At 43.3% G+C, this 23584-nt stretch overlaps 1 protein-coding gene across 1 annotated transcript in view; it reads left to right on the top strand.

Annotated features, from left to right (window-relative positions):
* The window catches only part of PTK2 (protein tyrosine kinase 2), a gene marked incomplete in the record, with an annotated part of 322618 nt that overhangs the window by 165510 nt on the left and 133524 nt on the right, over positions 1 to 23584 (top strand). The window contains 1 exon segment of the mRNA XM_073632301.1: positions 20865 to 20882. Within this exon segment, the coding sequence (XP_073488402.1) occupies positions 20865 to 20882 (18 nt within the window).

The following is a 23584-nucleotide window of genomic DNA, read 5'->3' as shown; positions in this document are numbered from 1 at the left end:
AAGTAATGGAAAAAGGATATATAGTAAAAGGGAAGGGAGTGAGTGTTTTGACACCTGTGGAATTAAGTTGTTCTGGAGCCTCTTATATGATCGATTCCTTGGATAAGTCATCTGTCTCCCCTTAATCATGGGGTAGGCCATGTGTTTATGTAATCCCCCTTTTTTTTGTGGTCATGTAGTGCCCTATTTTTTATGAATTTCAGGCCTGTTGAATATAGGAAGACAGGCTTGTAACATAAAGTATATAGATACATAATAAGGGAATGAAGGTTGAAATAATCACTCAGGTGCCCCTTGCTGTAAATTGGCAATCAGTGTTTTATTCTTTTATAGAAATATATTTGAGGAAGTGACAAAAGGATATACTTATTTATTAAATTGTGTCATTTTTTTTTCTTTTTTCAAGTTTCGAGTTTTTACTCTTTATGACCTCCCTTATTGCCTGCTCTTGAAGAAGTGGATTACTATGTGGGAAACGCATTGAGCCATAAAATAATCTGTTAGCGAATTTACAGAGAATAAAGTTGGAGTGGCTTGGTCCACTGTCACAAAAGGATATGCTTATTTCTGGTGTCCCCCCTGGGGGGGGGGGGGGGGGGAGTCTCTGGTTGCCTGGTTAGGCACATTAGCCAACCTATGTTTTTGGGTCCCCTTCTTGGATCGTCTAAGGGGTGTCGGGTACTCTTGGTCAACACATGTTTTTTGTAATAGATAATTTTGTATTAAATTGTGGATTTTTTTTTGTCACGTTTCAAGTTTTTATTCTTTATGACCTCCCATATCGCCTGCTCCTGAAGAAGTGGATTAATTATGTGGGAAACGCGTTGAGCCGTAAAATCACCTGACAGCAAATTTACAGAGAATAAAGTTGGGAGTGGCTTGGTCCACTGTCTGTAAAACAGTTGAATTAGGATGATAAACTAGGTAGTCTTTGAATTTTGTTTTTAATTAACTTTTTAGTGTTAACCATTTTGTAATAAAATTTCTGATTTCATTTGCGTATTGTGTAGGTTGTGCCTCAATAATCCAGTTTAGTTTTTTTATGCTTTAAAGAAATCATGCTGTACCTTTTTTTGTTGGTGTGCATTGACCGCTCCCTTTAAAATGAATGGATTGGCTGACGCAATGCATGAAAGCGTGTGCTGCAGCACATTTTATTGAGGTGTGACGTCCCATAAAGAGAAGCCTGATTTGCACGAACGGGATATTATATATTCTAACTGCACTGTGTCCTAATCGCCTCCACAATACCCATACAGTGGTCATGTGACCACTTCCAATGTCCCTGTACTATATCTAGCACTGGCTGTGGGCAGGTTAGCAGTTCATTGCCTGTAATGTCCCTGTTGGGTTCTGGACTTCTAGTCCCAGTGCTTGGCACGCTTCCCTCTGCAGGGGGTAGACAGCGTTGGCCAATTTGGCAGACACACAGGGGAGAGCGTTTAGTAAGATTAGACCTCATTGTCCAGTGGTGAGATGATTGGAGCTTTGTGACATGGTGTATTATCCTGCTGGAAGGAGCCATCAGACGATGGGGACACTGTAGTCATAAAGGGATGGACATGGTCAGCAACAATACTCAGGTAGGCCGTGGGGTTTTAAACGATGCCCTAATGGTACTAAGGGGCCCAAAGTGTGCCAAGAAAATATCCCCCACACCATTACACCCCCCACCAGTCTGAACCTTTGATACAAGGCAGGATGGATCCATGCTTTCATGTTTACACCATATTCTGATCCTACTATCTGAATTTCACTGCTGAAATCGAGACGTGTCAGTCCAGACAGCGTTTTTTTTCCAATCTTCTATTGTCCAATTTTGGTGATCCTGTGTGAATTGTAGCCTCTGTTTCCTGTTCTTAGGTGACAGGAGTGGCACCCGGTGTGGTCTTCTCCTGCTGTAGCCCATCTGCTTCAAGGTTCGATGGGTTGTGCGTTCAGAGATGGTATTCTGCATACCTTGGATGCAACAAGTGGTTATTTGAGTTACTGTTGCCTTTCTATCACCTAGAACCAGTCTGCCCATTCTCCTCTGACATCAACCAGGCATTTTCCTCCACACAACGGCCGCTCACTGGATATTTTTTCTTTTTCGGGCCATTCTCTGTAAACCCCGAGAGATGGTTGTGTGTGAGAATCCCAGTAGATCAGAAGTTTTATGAAATACTCAGACCGGCCCATCCAGCACCAACAACCATGCCACGTTCAGAGTCTCTTAAATCCCCTTTCTTCCCCATTCTGATGCTCGGTTTGAACTTCAGCAAGTCGCCTTCACCACGTCTAGATGCCTAAATGCATTGAGTTGCCGCCATGTGATTGGCTGATTAGCAATTTGTGTTACCGAGCAATTGAACAGGTGTACCTAATAAAGCGCCCGGTGAGTGTATACGTTAAATTTGTAAAGATACCAGTGCAGAAAATACAATTTTTTGGCATTTATCACTTAAAATTCAGTGCAACAGACAGAGGTTTGTTGAGGCCAACTGCAATGTTATTGTAATTTTTAAAGCAGACCTTCACCCCCCTCCCTATTCCCGCTTTGAATACATTTTTGTATTGAGCAGCCTGCGTTTGTGCCTTACAAGAGTGACATAGTCCCCCAACTGCCAGCAGCCTCTTGAGATATTCTTGTTGGGTATCCTAGGAGGCTTCGGGGGTCACCCACAGCATATTGCTCATGTGCAGGTATCCTTCATCAGGGGGCCGGCAGCAAGAGCCCAGAAGACACAGTCCACTCCTGATGACATAACAAATAGTGAGCGGGCGCAGGACCCGGCATGTATCTCCAGATGACGTCTGACAATGCTGGATTCGCTTGGCCATATGAGCCTTTCAGATCTGGCAAGTTCCTGAAGCCATTACATATGTATTCGTATAAATGTCAATAATGTACGCTTGCCAGCCCTGTACCAATATCTATCAATAGATAATTTACTGGGCCTTGTGAGAAAAATGGCCGTCCAGACTGATCGGAACAGCCAGTCATGAACTAATTTTCCAGCGGACTCTGTAGTAATAATAATGTGTATTCAGGAATTCCTGGCAAGATCACACAGAGGATGATGTCATAATGAGATCAGAATCTGCACTCTTAGCTCATCCCCTCCACTGACTGATATTTATTTCTTTTTTTCTATCTTGCTTTGTTGAGGCTGAAGAATACATATGTGATCCGTTTTATTAATTAAAATCTATTGGAATTGGAAGTCAGTCTTGCGATTCACATTCACAACCCTAACGACATCTGCCTTTTAAAGGATTGTGGGAAGATGATCTAAAGTCATATCATGTGCCTATAGTTTTGTTTCAGAGGAGAACAACCAAACTGATAATAGACATGGAGGAGCTCAGCTATGAAGAAAGATTAGAGGAACTGAATTCTCTCTTGAGAAGAGGAGATTAAGGGGGATATGATTACCATGTATAAATAAGGGGGGGATATGATCACCATGTATAAATACATAAGTGGTCCATATAGTGAACTTGGTGTTATTGTTGACCTTAAAGCGGGGGTCCACCTATCTATCTTTTTTTTTTTTTTTTTTTTTTTTTGAGTTCATTCACAAACTTTTCTTCTCAGCATTACATACTCACATATTGTGTGTAATATGTCCGCCTGTGTAAGATTTCGTCGGAAAGAATAACTTATATTATTCACTGCAGGCGGTTTCCATCTTCATTGTGGGAATTTGAAGCCCACAAGCATTTATTTCCTGGATGTGGTGAATGCTGTGCTCCCAGCATTCACCGCTCGTTCCCGCACATGCTCAGTGACATCCTGGGAAGCCTGAGACTAGCTCCCAGGAGTCTGGGAGAGGCTATAAACACGCCTACTCCCACGGGAGGAGAACCAGGAAGTGCAAAGAAGAATAGAAAAATAAAAGGTAATTACGGCGATTTAAATTTTTTTAAACGGCATGTCAGCATCTAGGCAAGGAAGAGAATACATACAGATATTGTTCAAAATTTGGGTGGAACTCCGCTTTAAAGTGATCACAGAGGAGGGGCGCTCTTTACATCTAGAGGAAAAAAAGATTTCACCTCCTAATACAGAAAGGTTTGTTTACAGTAAGAGCTGTAAAAATGTGGAATAGACTCCCTCCAGAGGTGGTTCTGGCCAGCCCAGTAGATTGCTTTAAGAAAAAGTACTGGATTCTTTCCTAAATGTTCATAATATAACTGGGTACTAACATGTTATAGGTAAAGATGATCCGATTGCCTCTCCGTAGATCAGGAAGGAATTTTTTTCCCTGCTGTAGCAAATTGGATCATACTTTGCTGAGGTTTTTTTTTTTTTTTTTTTTTCGCCTACCTCTGGATCAACTGTGGGTACAGGTTTGTGTATATGGGATTGTATTTTTTTTTCTTGGTTGAACTTGATGGACTTTGTCTTTTTTTTTTTTTTACCTGACTAACTATGTAACTATAGCTCTCCACTGCTCCCGAAAGCAGTCGAGTAGGAGGTGTAGGGATTGGTTGGTGGTTGGAGTTGTCAAAGTCGAAGGAAGCTCCAATGATGCCGAGACAACTTAAAGTGGTGTTCCGGCCGAAATTATACTTTTTAAATAAAAATACCCCTATAATACACAAGCTTAATGTATTCTAGTAAAGTTAGTCTGTAAACTAAGGTCTGTTTTGTTAGTTTATAGCAGTAGTTTGTTATTTTTATAAACTTACAGCAGGCCGTGGCCATCTTAAGTGTGGGCATCTGAAGCCAGACTGTATTTCTTCCTGGATCTCATCCTTGCAGATCTCGCACATGCTCAGTGCAGCACAAGCAGTGTAGTAGGTTTCAGGTCAGGTTTCCATAGCAACGGCAGTGTCAGAGGAAGTTGCCGCCCCTTCCCAGAAGGCATTACAAACAGGAAATGATGTGATGGGCCACGACCAGGGAGGAGGAAGTGAAAAATGAATACAGCAGATATACAGTAGGTGCTGAGAAAATTTTTTAAAATATCCAATTCGTTTACAGTGCACAGTTTAGTGAGGGATCCTGAAGAGTTGTAAAAGTGGGTGGAACTCCACTTTAATGGCAAACCGGTATTTAATGGGGGATCCAGAGATCGTTGTCGGCTCGTCAACAGAAGTCATGCAGAGGTGGAAATCAGCAGGATCAACAAGTAATTGCACCTTGTATTAAGGTGAACCATGGCCATACACATAAAGCACATACAATAATTTTTTTTTTTTTTTCTTTTGCTCTTGGCTGGAGAAACATTTAATATGTTCCTTGTTTTCTCATTCACATAAAAGTCCCTTTAAATCCAAAGTTGCTTTTGAATTTACAAAGTTTCGGGCTTATTTTTGTTGCTCAGTAGGTAAAAGTTGAGGCTGAACCATCGTCGGATCCGGCTCAGGACATTGAGGCATGTCTGTATGTGTGCTCACTACAGTGACTCCTCTGTTTTGTAGCTGGACTCCGGAGCTGTGAACAGGGGCTCTGTGCCCGCCTGTGAAAGGGATCCTTGTCTGCCCCATCCTGCCACTTCATTAATGACTGTTTACCGGGAAGAACCTGGTTCCAGGATCTCGGATCTGTGTGAGATGAATGCCGAGGAGACGTGCTGGAGAATTGGAGACTGACACTTACATTGTTCTTAATACTTCACTGGGATGGTATATTTCATGTAATATTTGTGTCTCTTGCCCTTATGTTGTATTACCTGTGCCCAGGTTGTGGACGGCATTTGACTTTGTAACCACTTAAGGACCGGAAGGATTTACCCCCTTAAAGGCAAGGCGCTGCGGAACTGCGGCGCTTTAACTGACAATTGCGCGGTCGTGCCACGCTGTACCCAAACAAAATTCCCCACAAATAGAGCTTTCTTTTGGTGGTATTTGATCACCTCCTGCGGTTTTTATTTTTTGTGCGCAAAAGTTATCGCGTCTACAAAAAGGGGATTTATTTATTTAATTTTTTTTACTGCGTCGCTTTAACAGACAATTGCGCGGTCGTGCGACGCTGTACCCAAACACAATTGATGTCCTTTTTTTTCCCCCACAAATAGAGCTTTCTTTTGGTGGTATTTGACCACCTCTGGGGTTTTTATTTTTTGTGCTATAAACAAAAAATGAGCGACAATTTTGAAAAAAAAAATTTTTTTTTACTTTTGCTATAATATTCAAAATAAAAATGTAAAAAAAAAAAATTTCTTAGTTTAGGCCGATATGTATTCTTCTACATACTTTTGGTAAAAAAAAAAAAATCGCAAAAAGCGTATATTGATTGGTTTGCGCGAAAGTTATCGCGCCAACAAAAAGGGGATAGATTTATAGTATTTTTAATATTTTTTTTTTTTTTTACTAGTAATGGCGGCGATCTGCGGTTTTTAGCGGGATTGCGACATTGCGGTGGACAGAGCGGACACTTTTGACCAGGGCTTTTTTTCAGCAGGAACGCGGGGGAACGCAGTTCTGGCACTCACAGCAATGAATGTATGTAATGGCAAGGAGTACTGGGGGTGTGCTAGAGGGTCTATTGATGCTTGCTGCTGGGAGATCTTATTGTCACTGGTGGGGATCTATTTTTGCGTGGAGGTCTCTTGTTGCTGGGTAGATCTATTGTTCCTATTGGAGGGGGGGTCTTTATGTTTTTAGGGGGAAGCAATTGTTGCTGGGAGGGATCTACTGTTGAGGGAGAGGTCTATTGTTGCTGCCTCCTGGAGGGTCTATTGATGCAGTCTGCTGCGACATCTGTTTTTGCTGCTGGGGGTCTATTGTTGCTGGGGTGGTATTTTGTTGTGTGGGGGCTCTATTTTTGCTGGGGTGAGGTCTATTATTGCTGGGGGGGGGGTCTACTGTTGCTGGGGTAGGGTCTATTGTTGCTCACTGCAGGGGATCTATTTTACTGTCTTTCTTTGTTATTATTCTTTGTTATTATTAACAAATTCTGTGCAAATCACTTCGTAGCAAAAATGATACTTGGTTCTGTATTCTCTAAAATGGGCGGTACAGGGAGGCTGGTAGGAGGTGGAACCAAGGATTGGTGCTCAGGGGCAGGTAGGGAGGAAAAACGAAGGGTGAAGGTCAGAGTTTCTGCACCTATTCTCTGAGAAAAAAGCCCTGCTTTTGACACACTTTTTGGGGATCAGTGACATTTATACAGCTATCAGTGCTATAAAAATGCACCTACCACTATAAATATACAAAAATGTTGCCTAATTGTGTCCAGTGCAGGGAAGGATGTACACTGAGGGGTCTGTTTATAAAAATTGAATGTCTGAATGTTTTAGCACTCATGTAAATGTTGTGGAAGATGCCTTTTTATTATTGACGCATTTTAAAATGACTTTTAATTTGTTGCCTGTGGCAGAGCGAATGTAACATTTTCTATCGTTCGATTCCAAGAAAAAATAGCCTTAGGAACATTCGATGTTAGAAGAGTTAAAGCGCAAGTTCACCTTTTCACAAAAGAAATCAAAAGGTGAACGAACACCTAAAATCCTCCCCCACACCCCCTGGTCCCCACTGCACATAATGTACCTCTGTTGGTGATACAGTATCACCGTCCATGCAGCCTGTTACAGAAGTGCTGGGGTTTGCAAAATGCACGACCAAAATGCACCAAAAACGTATATGCATTTTTTTTTTTAACCATGTTTTTGCAACGGAGCAGTGGGAAAGTAGCCTTAGGCTGGCCATACATTATACAATTTTTTCTTGTACATCTTTCCTTTAGGACCCTTTCACGCTGAGGCGTTTTTTAGGCATTTTAGCACTAGAAATGGCGCCTGTAAAGTGCCTGGAAACTGCCTCCCATTCATTTTAGTGTGACTTTTCACACTAGGGCGGTGTGCTTGCGGGACATTAGGAAAAGTCCTGTAAGCACCATCTTTGGGGCAGTTTGGGAGCACTGTATTTAGCGCTCCCAAACATTGAAAATTAACGGGCAGCGCTTCCAAAGCGTCTGAAAAGCGAAAGTCACAAATAATCCATGTAATGTTTGTAACATGTGAAATGTCAGTTTTTAGTTGTTGCCTTTCTTAGGTTTATTGTGACGTTCCCTAACAGTTGATCCCAAGAGGAAAAAAGTCTTAAATATATTTGGCAAGAATAGGTAAAGAACATTAAACCCATAGAGAAAATAGCCGAACACTGCAGTCTAAGAGAACATTCGACCAGAAGAGGAAATAAGACGAGGGAGATTTCTGTGCTGATCACTGACAGTGTCATGAATCGGTTACTACAGAGAGGGGACGGGTATAAAGAATTGATACAATGATGCAGAAACAGAACTCCATCTGTGAAGGGTTTCATTTGGATAAACTAAATATTATTTCTGCCCTGCAACATTGTATCAATTCTGTATAGCCGTCCCTTTTTTTACACTTTAGACCTCATGCACACTGAGTGTCAAAATTGCCACTTTAGAGGGCATTTGAGGTCAATTTCCTTTAGATTTACCTTCAACTATGTAGTGCAAGGGCCTGCCTGATTGCATACAAATTGAAAGCATTTAGGTTTGACTCCATATTAGGGTTGTCCCGATAGCGATACTAGTATCGGTATCGGCACCGATACCGAGCATTTGCCCAAGTACTTGTACTCGGGCAAATGCTCCCGATGCTTCCGCCGATACCCTGACAATCAGCGGTGATCGGCGTGTGGGGGAGTTACAAGCTTCTCCCCCTGCGGCTTTCAGCTGCTTAGTGACATACAGCGGTGATCGGTGCTTGTAACTCCCCCACATGCGATCACCGCTGACTGTCACCTCATCCTCCATGCCCCCTCCGCTGTCCCTCTCCCCCTCTGCTGTCCCTCTCCCCCTCTGCTGTCCCTCTCCCCCTCTGCTGTCCCTCTCCCCCTCCGCTGTCCCTCTCCCCCTCCGCTGTCCCCCTCCGTTCCTCTATCCCCCTCTACTGTACCCCTCCGTTCCTCTGTCCCCCTCCATTCCGCCGTTTCTCTGTCCCCCTCTCCTTCTCTGTCCCCCTCTCCTTCTCTGTCCCCCTCTCCTTCTCTGTCCCCCTCTCCTTCTCTGTCCCCCTCTCCTTCTCTGTCCCCCTCTCCTTCTCTGTCCCCCTCTCCTTCTCTGTCCCCCTCTCCTGTACCCCTCCGTTCCTCTGTCCCCCTCCGTTGTCCCTCTCCGTTCCTCTGTCCCCCTCCGTTGTCCGTCTCCGTACCTCTGTCCCCCTCCGCTGTACCCCTCCATTCCGCCGTTTCTCTGTCCCCCCTCTCCTTCCTCTGTCCCCCCTCTCCTTCCTCTGTCCCCCCTCTCCTTCCTCTGTCCCCCTCCGTTCTGCTGTCCCCCTCCGCTGTCCCCCTCCGTTGTGCTGTCCCTCTCTGCTGTGTGAATGTCCATTCACATAACTGAAACATTGTAATCTCTTGTGATTACGATGTCTCAGTTTATGAATGGAGAGGAGCCGCTGTCTTCTCTCCATTCATTTTCAGTGCAGCTGAGGCTGCAGAGAAAGGGACTGGGGAATCTCTATCCTCTGTCTCTTTCTCTGTCTCAAGGGGGAGATATCAGAGATCTGTTAAGACCCCTGATATTTCACCAAAGCCCCCCAACAGGGCTGATTAAAAAAAAAAAAACATATTGCAGTAAAGAATAGAAAAAAAATATTGTAAAAAATAAATGTCACGTGACATTAAAAAAAAAAAGTATTGGTAATCGGTATCGGCGAGTACTTGAAAAAAGTATCAGTAATTGTACTCAGTCCTAAAAAAGTGGTATCGGGACAACCCTACTTCATATTATATGGTTTTGGTAAATCTAAGACTGGGGCCGGGGCTGCCTTTAGTGCTAAAGCGCCACTCGTTTTAGCGCGTTTAAGCAGCGCTTTTCGGCCCGCTAACGGGGCGCTTTTAACCCCAAAGAAGGGGTTAAAAGCATTCCGCTAGCGGCCGAAAAGCACTGCTTAACCACTTTAGGTCCGGGCCATAGCCAAAAGACGGCTACAGCGCGGACCTCAATTTCCGGGAAGCCGCCATAGGACGTCCTCCCCTGTGCATGCGCACCGCGCGCGCACCCTGCAGGGCGCGCGGTGTGATCACCGAGTCACGGAGACTCGGGTGATCACAGATCCGAGTAAGGGGCCGGTCCTGGCCCCTTACCATGTGATCAGCTGACAGCCAATGACAGCTGATCACATGATGTAAACAAAAGCTTGGTGATCGGTTTAGTTTTCTCCTCACGCTGACAGCGTGAGGCGGAAAAAAAAGCCGACCACCGGCTTATGTCAAAGGGACATCGGTCCCGAGGAGGAAGGAGGCACATACGCTAATACTTTCCGTCCCCACTGTACACCATAGTTTGTAGACGCTATAACTTTCATGTAAACCAATCAATATATGCTTATTGTGATTTTTTTGTGAGGAACAAATTAGATTTTTTTTTTTTTTTGGGAATATGTTCTATAGCAGAAACTAAAACGTGTTTTTTTTTTTTTTTCCCCCAAAATTTTCTCATTTTTTTCATTTGTATTGAAAAAAAAAAATTGCAGAGGTGTTCAAATACCACCAAAGGAAAGCTCTATTTGTTTAAAAAAAAAAAAAAAATCTAAATTTTTGTTTTGGGTACAGCGTCGCATGACCGCGCAATTACCAGTAAAAAGTAGCTTGGTGCCAAATAGCAAATGGCCTGGTCATGAAGGGGGAGTAAAACCTTCTGGAGCTGAAGTGGTTAATGAGGGGGGTGGGGCACAAAAAAGGGGGCATGACCTGTAACCCTTTGCTGCAGAAGTATTTCATACCTCTTGGAGAGAGGGATGCACTTTGCCCCCTTACTGCCTTGGGTGCTAAAGGACCTTTTCCCAACACTGATTGCAAGTGATTTGCATGAACATTTTAAAGCTTCCCTGGGATTTTAATGATGGGTTTCCATACACCTCACATACTCAGCCAACAGGGGAGGTGAGAATAGTGTGTTTGGTTTTTGTTACTCATTACTCCCAGAGCTGGGGAAAAAAAAAAAAGCCAGCTCTGATACAAGTATAGGAACTGACTTCAGTTACCTTGCTGATAGCAGTTTTCTCTTGCAGTATAAAGGACTTATTCATTGGTGTAGACTTTATCTATCTACATAAAAGAGAACAGGGGAGCATCATCGGGGTTATGTCGCCATCTAGTGGTAGAAAGAGAGTACTCTATCGCTAAGTCTTTCAGTCTTACCAGTACAGGAGGGGTACGCTTGGAATGAGGGAGGGAACGAGAGGTTCTTGGGTGGTTTAAAAAAAAAAAAAAAATAATAATAAAACCGATTTAAATCTTTTCCTTTATAGCAATCCACCAGATTCCTTGTTTCAATGGAAAGTTACATTGTGACTGCTGTGGGCAGCGCCCCCAACAACTTCTCCAGTTTTTACAACTGTGATGCAATGATTTTTTTTTTTGTGTGCAGCAGATCAGAGTACATTTCTGCTCAAATGAAGAAAAGTCAAAAATAAAATGGTAATAACATATGAATAAATGTAAAATAAATACTGTACACAAATAACTAAAAATCATCATAAATAAGTAAAATAAACGAATAAGTAATAATACATTAATAAATAACCTCTAAGCTTAAAATATATTAAATACATTATTTGTTTATTATTAATAATCGTAACAATAATAAACACCCAGACTAAAACAAAAAAAGTATTATTAACAATAATATATTTTGTGTTAGGGGGTTTAGTTATTTTTTTAAATTTTTTTTTTTAAGGTGTAAGGGTTAAAGTTAAGGGTTAATTATTTATTTATTATAGTATTCATTTATTGAATTTATTTTTTTATTTATGATTTTTATTTATTTGTTTTTTACATTTATTTATTCATTTATTATTATTCATATAATAATAAATAACCCCAACTCCTAATCCTAAACTGAACTCGAACCCCTTACCCTAACCCAAATTTATTTTATAATAAATGCATAGTAATAAAAGAAGAAATAAAAGCTAATGGAAAAGCTGAAATGCCTAGCAACAAATGATGCAACAGATAGATAGGTTTTCTCTATTGGCTGATAAAAAAAAAACCCGCCAAAGACCAAAAACACTGCATACGCAAGATCGCGCATAAAACCGCGTGAAAAAAAAACGCTGGAAAAGCATTTAAAGACGCTACGCTCAGGTGTGAATGCAGCCAGCAGGGGTGAAAAGATAGTAAAGGGTTGGGGTGGGATTGTGAGCTGCGGGTGGGCTTTGGTCATTGGTGTCCACATTGTGCCTGAAGAGGGGCATGGGATTAATCTCAAGAGCGGCGCCTGTCGAAGAAACGTCTTTGTATTTCGGCAGGTGAACATTTGATGTTTGGTTGGTGTATACAGCTGGAGTTGAGTTTACAGAATGACTGTTTAGGTGGACAGCCCTGTGTGCCGCATTGTTTGGCATCGCATGCTATAGAATGCATTCCATCCTCGTGAATAATGGTCTGCCCGCGGGGGGTCTCATCGTTCCTCCCCCGATTTCTATTCTGGGCGCCCCTCGTAAAAAAATGACACTGCGTGTACAAACGTGTTTCTCCAGAACTTTCTAAATAAGACTTGAGCGGAAACTTTCGAGTAACAAGACATCACCCGGCTGCCTGAGCGTCTGCTTGTTCAGAAAAAGTTAAACATTTTGTTTTTGAAAAATATCAGATTATAGATTTATTTTCTGTGAGAAAAATCGTTGCCGCCGGCTCTTTTACTTGGCGATGATCACACGAGCAATTTCTTGCCATCGATCGTATAACTGAGATAAGGGATATAAGAAATGAGGATAAATAATTAAAGCTTAAAAAAGTAACTTCACCCCACTTCTTTTTTTTTTTTTTTTAAATCCTCTCTTCCCTTGTTCTCTGGGTTATCCTCAAGATACTCCCACATCCAACAAATCCAGTCTTGTCCTTCTGCATGTCACCAATGCAAACTGGCTCCTGCACCCTCCTCTTCTGTACCCACTTCCGGGTGAGCTCATGCCACCGGCGGGCTGCTGAAGCCGATCTGCGGGTGCTGGGCACTGGATGTCCGCCGGCACCCGCTGATCGTTGGTAAAGCACCCAGGACGGAGAACCGCCTATGTAAACAAGGCAGATTTCTGTTCTGACACGGGGGGGGGGGGGGAGTGGATTTTGTGTCCCTGCAAAGGTAAAAGCACCTCACACAGTACACAAACACTGGTTAGGCACACATTTAACCCTTTGATCGCCTAGATCAGGGATATGCAATTAGCGGACCTCCAGCTGTTGCAGAACTACAGTTCCCATGAGGCATAGCAAGACTCTGACAGCCACAAGCAATGACACCCAGAGGCAGAGGCATGATGGGACTTGTAGTTTTGCAACAGCTGGAGGTCCGCTAATTGCATATCCCTGCCCTTGATGTTTAACCCCTTCCCCGCCAGTGTCATTAGTCGTTTCGTTCTGAATTTGTTTGTTTTTTTAACAAATTTCGACAAATTTGTTAATTCGAATTAACGTTTAAAGCGGAGTTTCGCTGGAATTTTTATTTTATTTTTTTTTTTAAGTCACCAGCTACACATACTGCAGCTGCTGACTTTTAAAATATGGACGTTTACCTCTCCAGGGCGCCCACGATGTCCATACCCGAAGCCGATCTGTCCCTCGGCTCTCGGGTGGAGGCGCCGCCATCTTTGATAAGGGAATCAGGAAGTGAAGCCTTGCGGCTTCACAGCCTGGTTCCCTACTGCGCATCCTCGCTGGTCCCTGCTGTCTTCTGTGACCTGTGTGTTTCCCATAAGACAGCGCGGGGGGGGCAGAGGAGGGGCCGGACATGGCGTAGATCGCCGCGGAGTCTGCAGTGATCTACGCCTGAAAGTGGGGGCAAATATCTGGATTAGACAGGTATCTGTCCCCCCTCCCCCCTGAAAGGTGCCAAATGTGACACCGGAGGGGGGGGGAATCCGAAAAGCGGAAGTTCAATTTTTAGGTGGAACTCCACTTTAAGACAGCTTTCCTGATGAGTGGGCTCTTGGCTTTCCCACTAGTTAAAGAATTTTGTCATGTTGATCGTCTTGCGTCTATTGCAGCAGTCTCCAAACTGTGGCATATGGGCTGCATGCGCCCCTTTGCTTGCTTTTATCTCCAACGATGGGGCAAAATTTCTTCCAATGATGGGGCATTATTCCTTCCACTGAAACCAATGATGGGGCACTATTCCTTCCACTGACACCAATGATGGGACACTATTCCTTCCACTGACACCAATGATGGGGCACTATTCCTTCCACTGACACCAATGATGGGGCACTATTCCTCCCACTGACACCAATGATGGGGCACTATTCCTCCCACTGACACCAATGATGGGGCACTATTCCTTCCACTGACACCAATGATGGGGCACTATTCCTCCCACTGACACCAATGATGGGGCACTATTCCTTCCACTGACACCAATGATGGGGCACTATTCCTCCCACTGACACCAATGATGGGGCACTATTCCTTCAACTTACACAAATGATGGGGCACTAGTCCTTCCACTGACACCAATGATGGGGCACTAGTCCTCCAACCGATAGAAACAATGGGGCACTATTCCACCCACTGATACCAAAGATTGGGCATTGTTCAGACCCACTGGATGCCAGTACATTTTCTATTTTTGCTGGCCCTAGCCCAGCCCCCCCCCCCTCCCCCAAAGTCTGAAAGACCGTAAACTGGCCCTTTGTTTAAAAACTTTGGAGACCCCTGGTCTATTGGGTTGGTGGGTTGTATTGGGGTTAAAGCTAAACCCTAGGATAAGCAAATGTTTGTCTAAATCCATTCGTCATGTGTATTCTTCTTTGAACCTTGGTGTGCTTTGTGTATTTCTTCCAGATCCGTGCAGTAATCCAGGGTGAGACACTCTGTGGGAGCTTCCTGTAATAAAGACCGCTCACTGCTGCTCCCTGTCTTGGTGCAGGGTGACTGGTCTTGTCTCCGCCCCTTCCTGTAGTTTTCTGCAGGCAGCCTGTTGTGGGCGGGGCCTGCTGGACCCTTCCCACAGCTCTACTCTCTGCACATGCTATGTACAGCACAGTGATGATGTCACGACTACGTTTTCAAGGTAATATCTGGGTTTGTGAAGGCATTTAGTGAAATAAAAGCGGATTTAGATCTTAGTTATTGAGGGAAATTTTAAAATGATAGTTTTTGTGCCCAGAGTTCAACTTAAAGCACAGTTCCTTTATCTGAATAACATTAGCATGCATCTGTTTTTTTTTTTTTTGTTTTTTTTTTTTACTTTTTAGCCCAAATCTTGTAACTCTGTATTCCTCATCTCTTCTCTCCTATGTTGCCTGTATGTGTATATGAAGATTCCATCCCATCACTGCCCAAATCTCACAAAAACAAGTGCTTCCTTCCATTCATCTTCTGTTCCGATGACTCTCCAGCAAAGGGTAGTGCACGGCGTGTGTTGGCTGTTCACTAACTGCCGTCTGCAGTCCCCATGGCAGCTTGTTCAGTCTGCAAGTCATAAATGTTAATCTTCCCTGATAATTATTCCTGCATGATGTGTATTGTGTGATGTTTGTGGTTTGAGGGTTGCTGTGTGTGCAGAATTACTAGTTCATTAATACAGTTCTATCTCCAGAGCAGTGATCTCCAGACTGCGGCCTTTTGCTTGTTTTTTTTCTCTGGTCCTATGGGCATTCCCCTACTGTCCACAACAGTTGGGTATAGTTACTGACACTGACGATGGGGCACTGTTGCTCCCACTGACACCAACGATGGGGCACTATTGCTCCCACTGACGACAACGATGGGGCGCTATTGCTCCCATTGACGACAACGATGGGGCGCTATTGCTCCCACTGACGACAACGATGGGGCACTATTGCTCCCACTGACACCAACGATGGGGCACTATTGCTCCCACTGACACCAACGATGGGGCACTATTGCTCCCACTGACACCAACGATGGGGCACTATTGCTCCCACTGACACCAACGATGGGGCACTATTGCTCCCACTGACACCAACGATGGGGCACTATTGCTCCCACTGACACCAACGATGGGGCACTATTGCTCCCACTGACACCAACGATGGGGCACTATTGCTCCCACTGACACCAACGATGGGGCACTATTGCTCCCACTGACACCAACGATGGGGCACTATTGCTCCCACTGACACCAACGATGGGGCACTATTGCTCCCACTGACACCAACGATGGGGCACTATTGCTCCCACTGACACCAACGATGGGGCACTATTGCTCCCACTGACACCAACGATGGGGCACTATTGCTCCCACTGACACCAACGATGGGGCACTATTGCTCCCACTGACACCAACGATGGGGCACTATTGCTCCCACTGACACCAACGATGGGGCACTATTGCTCCCACTGACACCAACGATGGGGCACTGTTTTTCCAACTGACACCAACGATGGGGCACTGTTTTTCCAACTGATACCAATGATGGGGCACTATTCCTTCCACTGACACCAACACATTTTCCACTCCTTCTGTCCACAGTCTGGCCTCCCTAAAGTTTGATGGACTTCTGTTTATAAAATTTGGAAACCCCTGCTCTAGATTACCAGAATTGTTTTCTTTGTGATCTGTGAACAAAAACGTTTTTACTCTGCTGTACGATTGAATGGATACATTTGCTGGAGCCTAATGGAGCAAAAGCACAGCTCAACTGTACATTTTTGCCCCCCCCCTTTCTATTAAAATACATGTGTTTTTCTGATTTTCTGTTGATCTGTATGGCAGCGGAATCTCTGAAATAATGGAGCAAAAACCCTGCTTGGTGCTGTGAATAGACATACAGTTGTGATCAGTGGCCTTTACAATAATGACGCACATCAAATCATGCCTTGTGCATGCACTGGATGCAAAGTGTGAGTGGCGCCTCGGTCACTATTACGTGCGCCCTGGCACAGTCCTGGCCAAGTCAGCATGGGCATAACAGTGGGAAATAAGTCCTTTCTCTCTGGTACAGCTAATTTTATCCTGCCTGCTGCACACAGCTCATTCTTACAATCAACATTAGGCAAATTCTCGCTGTTTTTAACTCCTGTCATGAGCGATTTATGACTTTTTATCCAAGTCATTTGTATGGAAGATGTGGCTTATTGAGCACGATTAGGTAATTATAGTTCAGTATTTAGCGCGCCGTGAGTGCCATCCATCCTTCCCTCGTTATAATGCCTTTTATCTGTTGTTTGAATGGCACTTGCTGTTAGGTGGGATTGCAGGGGTTTTGCCAGGCTTTGGTTTAGCCATTAGGAAGGAAACAAAGCTGTAGCTCTGCTGGATAATTATGCTGTGTTCTATGTTTGTCTACTCGCTATTGGCATGGTGCCACTAAGGACAGCCGCTGCCTCCGTTTACAAACCCGTGGGTGATTTACTCCTCTGGGGTCCGCTTACATATATTACTGAGTCGCTCACGGCTTCCATGTGGGCTAAAACCAACTTTATTGCTCCTGCACATGTATAGAAACTACCCTGGTGTCTTACTGACGCGTTTGGCCACCTAGTGGGGCTATTGCTAAGCCCATTAGGGGGCAAAACATCTCAGAGAAGGACAGCTTGGTGACAACTGCCTTGTAAAAAGGGGTCCTGCGATGTCCTTAAACATCAGCTTGTGATGGCTGTTGCTTTATGTGAATAAAGGACAAGATCGACACTATACTAAGATGTGCTGGGGAAGAGCCTTCTTTTCCTATTTCGGGAATAAAGAACACTTCCTGGATGCCACATATACAAAATGGGTTACCCTGTCATTAAGGGGGTAATGATACCCCAGGATGCAAAGATAGACTTACAAAATGATAAAACCTGAAAAATTCTAGTTCAGAGGATCGAAGTTTCTGTGACTGCAGTCTGCTGTGTTGAAAGCCTTACTGAGATATAGGCAGAAAAATGATTGACGGGAAGTGAAGATGAACATTTCTTGCTGAGGGTTTTTTCTCAGGATCAGCAGCAGTATTGCACTCACAAGCAGAGGCCATCTGGTTCTTACCAAACAGCCAAACCGATCCGAATGTTCTTCAGCTGTCGTAAACTTTTTTTTTTTTTTTATATGTAATAACTCGTACGTGGTTTTCAGAAATCAGACTGTATATCCAAGGTAAGCCACCATGCCACTTGCTGAGCACCTGTAGATTTAGAAAGGTAAGAATTAAGGAGCGCCTGGTTTCCAAAGAAATACGAGTTTGATGGTAGATCAAAAGGTGTTTGTTAAAAGTAAGCCATTTCGGAGGATAGGAATCCCTTTTTCAGGGCTGTTGCTGCCAGCTATTAAATGGGAAAGGTTCCCAAGCCGGATATCTATTTGCAAGGTTTTAGAAAAATCACAGCTGTGGTTGCAGTCGCAGCAAACTTTGATATTTTTGCAAAAACCTCGCAAATCGATATCCGGCTTGGGTAACGTTCTCATTTCATAGCTGGCAGCAGCAGCCCTGAAGCAGAGGGATTCCTATCCCCCAAAACATGTTGGCTTGATGTACCTGTCATTTACTTTTAATAAACACCTTTTACATCTACCATCAAACTCGTATTCCTTTGGACACCAGGCGCTCCTCCCTTCTTACTTTTCCAAGTCTACATGCAGAAATGACCATAAGGCCTTACCAAAAGGCAGCAGCCCGCTCCTCAAGAGGGTTCACCGCCAATCCATTATCCAACATCGGGCACAATTTACTGGAGGAACTCTCCCTACCTGCCCATAATATCACCCATCCATGACTAGTAACTGATCTAGTCAGTCCAGCGCGGTCTCCAGCACAAATGAAGTTCATTCAGCTCTGCTGTTTGGTGGAGTTTAGAACAGGACACACCACACCTGATCAGTAGTGAGGGATAGATGTGAGAAACCAGACCTGATGAACCCGTGATCAAGCCTGAATATTCTCTGTTAGATGTATTATAATTGCCAGGACGACACCCTTCATAACTACATTATTTATTTCTAATCCTTGGTTATTGTTCTTGTTTGTAGAACAAAGACATACATACCTGCTAATACATGGGTTCCAGCATTGTTGTTCTTCTTGCTCAAAGTTCTCCTTGCTCAAAGTTCTCCTTGCTCAAAGTTCTCCTTGCTCAAAGTTCTCCTTGCTCAAAGTTCTCCTTGCTCAAAGTTCTCCTTGCTCAAAGTTCTCCTTGCTCAAAGTTCTCCTTGCTCAAAGTTCTCCTTGCTCAAAGTTCTCCTTGCTCAAAGATCTTCTTTGTATTTTTGCACCATTATCTTTGATTAACATCCCGTGCATGTGCAGGTCACTTGTGTGAAATCTCGCAAATCCCTCTGCACATGCGCAGAAAGCAGCACTTTTTTTTCCCAGTCCTTAGACCTGGGAGAAATGCGCAGCATGTCTGCACACGCACAGGAGAATCTCCGTATTCTACACATGCGCACAGGATATAACAGGTCATCAAGCTACAACAAAATGGCGCCCTTCCACACACCATCTTGGCATACAGTGAACTTTTTTTAGTTAAAAATGTCTGGCTTCTGCTTGGCCTCCTACCCATGAGAGAACCCCACTGTATGCATTTTGCTCGATGTAGAAGCTTAATCATAGAAGCGATCAAGCTGGGTACGTCATACTTGGGGTTGGCGGCAGGCTTGCTCATGGATGAAGTTTTGCTTTAAATCTATATAGAGATAGTAAATGAATGGCGGTCAGAGGAAGCCGAAAGTCCTACCAATTTCATAGCCATTATGATTCAATATTCATACATATTAATGTATGAAAAAGGGGTATTTTATAGCATAAACACACATAGAATCAAGGTTAAAAATGTTTTTATATATATATATATATATATATATATATCATATAAATGTTAATATCCTTCTGGGTTTTTTTTCTTTTCCCGAAAGCAAAAAGGTTTTCATATATAATAACAACTCGTATGCCACTTCACACAGATATAAAGTCAAATATTATATTTCATACAACCCCAAGGTACTGCATATGTAAATGTTTTTGCTGTCCCAACACGTTTCTTGGCGCAAAGTTTTCTTCCTCAAGGATGTATAGACAGATCAACTGTGTAAGATTAGCACTTTTAATGGATGTAGAAAAGGGGAGACTGCAGATAAACAGGTACAACTTATGTAGGATTATTTTCATCTGCGACTCACTTCACTGGGTATATGAAAACGTTTACAAGCACTTTAAGTAAACCCACACATTTATAATGGCCCGTTTATACTATAGCATGGTGGTAAAGCATTTTAGGCAACGTGTGTATTAGGAATGGCACCCCAGGACACCTTATTGACAGGCATGTGTTGAAGTGCAGTGGCAGAAGTGATACTGACACCATTTTTGGTGCGTTGGGCATCCCGTTCACATGAATGGGCTACCTTAAGACAACACGCATTCTTGCACTATACTGGTGTGAATTGACCCTCATTGTTCAAGAATGATTATTTTGGGTTCCTGCAGGGAACAATTGCAAATGGTTCTCTTTAATACCCTTTATGCCTCCAGATCGCCTTTTGCCTTGAAGGCTTGACCTGAAAAATAAACTTTTAATATAGATGAAGTGTCCCTGGATACTGCAGACCTTTTTGTGTGGTTGGTAATAATTGCATGCAGAGAAGCGGTCTCATTACAAGCCAGGCCTGCCATAGTGTGTGTGTGTTTGTGCTCCACACCTCTCTGTGATAATCACACGTGTTTTAGAAAATGTGAATGTTTGTTTGCCACTCCTGCCACGTGACCGCGATGGGATTTGAGGGTGGAAATTCAGAAGATTTTTATCTCATAACGTTCTGCTTGTTTTCCTGCTCAAGTCTAGGTGATATGGCATTGTCTGCCCTGTACACAGTTTGGAGTAATGGCACCTGAAGCTTGGCATGATTTCTCTTAACCTGCAGGATGCGAGTAACCCCTCTGATTGTCTTCATACATGCATTTCTCTCCACTCACGCTTGTTTCTGCTCTCTCCCTGCATGCTTCCTGGATCCGCAGAAGAGTTTAGCGGTGACGGTAATACTTGTGCTTTCATGCTTTCTTCTCTTTTTTGTTGTTTGTTGTACTAATATTGATTCCTACACAATCAGTCTATTTTAACTGCTTTCTACCCGCAATCTGTAGATTAGCATTCCAAAGCATGATGCCCCCGTGCTAAGGGAATGTTCATCTACATTCTGTTGTGGGACTAAGATGATTGTAGCAGTGTTCGCTCCTAAATTTGATATCATGCCAGTCCTGGTCTGACACCAACTATGGGGAACTGCACTGATTGGTTGTCATGATGCTTACATGATGGGGAACCAATCGTGATCTCGTTGGATTGTTTACTAAACAAATCTGCAAGCTCAGCTGTTACTTTGCCTTTAAGCACAGTGACATCTGACGGGGGTAAGCTGCAGCAAGTAAATAAATTATATATAAATTATGTATAAATAAGATATAATAAAATATTTACATAAATGTGAGGGGTGTACTCACTTTTGTGAGATAATATATATATATCTATAGATAAATAGATATATATAGAGATATCTATCTATCTATCTATCTCACAAAAGTGAGTACACCCCTCATATTTTTGTAAATATTTTATTCTATCTTTTCATGTGATAACACTGAAGAAATGACACTTTGCTACAATGTAAAGTAGTGAGTGTACAGCTTGTATAACAGTGTAAATTTGCTGTCCCCTCAAATTAACTCAACACACAGCCATTAATGTCTAAACCGCTGGTAACAAAAGTGAGTACACCCCTAAGTGAAAATGTCCAAATTGGGCCCAACTAGCCATTTTCCCTCCCTGGTGTCATGTGACTCGTTAGTGTTACAAGGTCTCAGGTGTGAATGGGGAGCAGGTGTGTTATCGTTCTCATACTGGTCACTGGAAGTTCAACATGGCACCTCGTGGCAAAGAACTCTCTGAGGATCTAAAAAAAAAAAAAAGAATGGTTGCTCTACATAAAGATGGCCTAGGCTATAAGAAGATTGCCAAGACCCTGAAACTGAGCTGCAGCACAGTGGCCAAGACCATACAGCAGTTTATCAGGACAGGTTCCATTTAGAACAGGCCTCGCCATGGTCCACCAAAGAAGTTGAGTGCACGTGCTCAGCATCATATCCAGAGGCTGTCTTTGGGAAATAGACGTATGAGTGCTGCCAGCATTGCTGTAGAGGTTGAAGGGGTGGGGGGGCAGCCTGTCAGTGCTCAGACCATACGCCGCACACTGCATCAAATTAGTCTGCATGGCTGTCGTCCTAGAAGGAAGCCTCTTCTAAAGATGATGCACAAGAAAGCCCGCAGTTTGCTGACGACAAACAGACTAACGACATGGATTACTGGAACCATGTCCTGTGGTCTGATGAGACCAAGATAAACTTATTTGGTTCAGACGGCGTCAAGCGTGTGTGGCGGCAACCAGGTGAGGAGTACAAAGACAAGTGTGTCTTGCCCACAGTCAAGCATGGTGGTGGGAGTGTCATGGTCTGGGGCTGCATGAGTGCTGCCGGCACTGGGGAGCTACAGATCATTGAGGGGACCATGAATGCCAACATGTACTGTGACATACTGAAGCACAACATGATCCCCTCCCTTCAGAGACTGCAGGGCAACCTGTGAAGCTCTGGTGAACTCCATGCCCAAGAGGGTTAAGGAAGTGCTGGAAAATTAATGGTGGCCACACAATATTGACACTTTGGACATTTTCACTTAGGGGTGTACTCACTTTTGTTGCCAGCGGTTTAGACATTAATGGCTGTGTGTTGAGTTATTTTGAGGGGACAGCAAATTTACACTGTTATACAAGCTGTACACTCACTACTTTACATTGTAGCAAAGTGTCATTTCTTCAGTGTTGTCACATGAAAAGATAGAAGAAAATATTTACAAAAATGTGAGGGGTGTACTCCCTGTGTGTGTGTGTAATAAATAAATTTTATATATAATATTTATATTATAATATAATATATATATATATATATATATATATATATATATATATATATAAATATATTGATTATAAACACGACTCTTATTTTAATAGTAAAGGGTAAATAAAGTTTAAACAAATTGTAAAATGCATTTTAAAACCCCTCAATCTCCTTAAAAACACAGTGTTATTGTTTAGGTAAATTAGTTGCATAGTGTTATGTCTAAAAATAAAATAAAAAAAAAACCCTCCACCTAATACGAATGTTTAAGTGCAGGAGCCATTTCTTTTGTCGCTGTTACTTGAGTCGCAGCAAATAAGACAGCACACATTGAAATGAATGTGTTTTTAACTTGTCGTGTAACTTTCTATGTCGTGTTAGAAGTCACTCTAGTGTGAACGGAGCCTTAGTAACAGTGTGTGCAAAGGCCCCCGCTACCCACAAATTCTTTGCCAGTGCTCCTCAGCAGTAACCAGCATTAAAACTTCCAATGTGATTTTAGGGGAGTGATGTCATGTGACATTACCTGGCTGCAAGGCCCAGACACCCTCACATGGAATCAGGTCACATCCTCCAGCATACCTGGAAGCACTGGGTATTTTTTCTGTCTTAGGCATGAGGAGTGGCAGGGGAGTGCTGACACAGAGACTTCCAATGCGGCAGGGGGGGGCTTTGAAAAGACATGGTCAATTTGCCCTAAATGTTTGCTCTCACCTCGTGATATTCCATTTTCACCCAGTTACTACCTTATAACAAAATCTGACCCCACTAGCCACAATAGAGTCTTG

This window comes from Aquarana catesbeiana, linkage group LG05 (assembly GCF_042186555.1).
Source record: "Aquarana catesbeiana isolate 2022-GZ linkage group LG05, ASM4218655v1, whole genome shotgun sequence".
In the NCBI taxonomy this organism is placed as follows: domain Eukaryota; kingdom Metazoa; phylum Chordata; class Amphibia; order Anura; family Ranidae; genus Aquarana; species Aquarana catesbeiana.
This window is presented reverse-complemented; position numbering and strand designations above follow the sequence as displayed.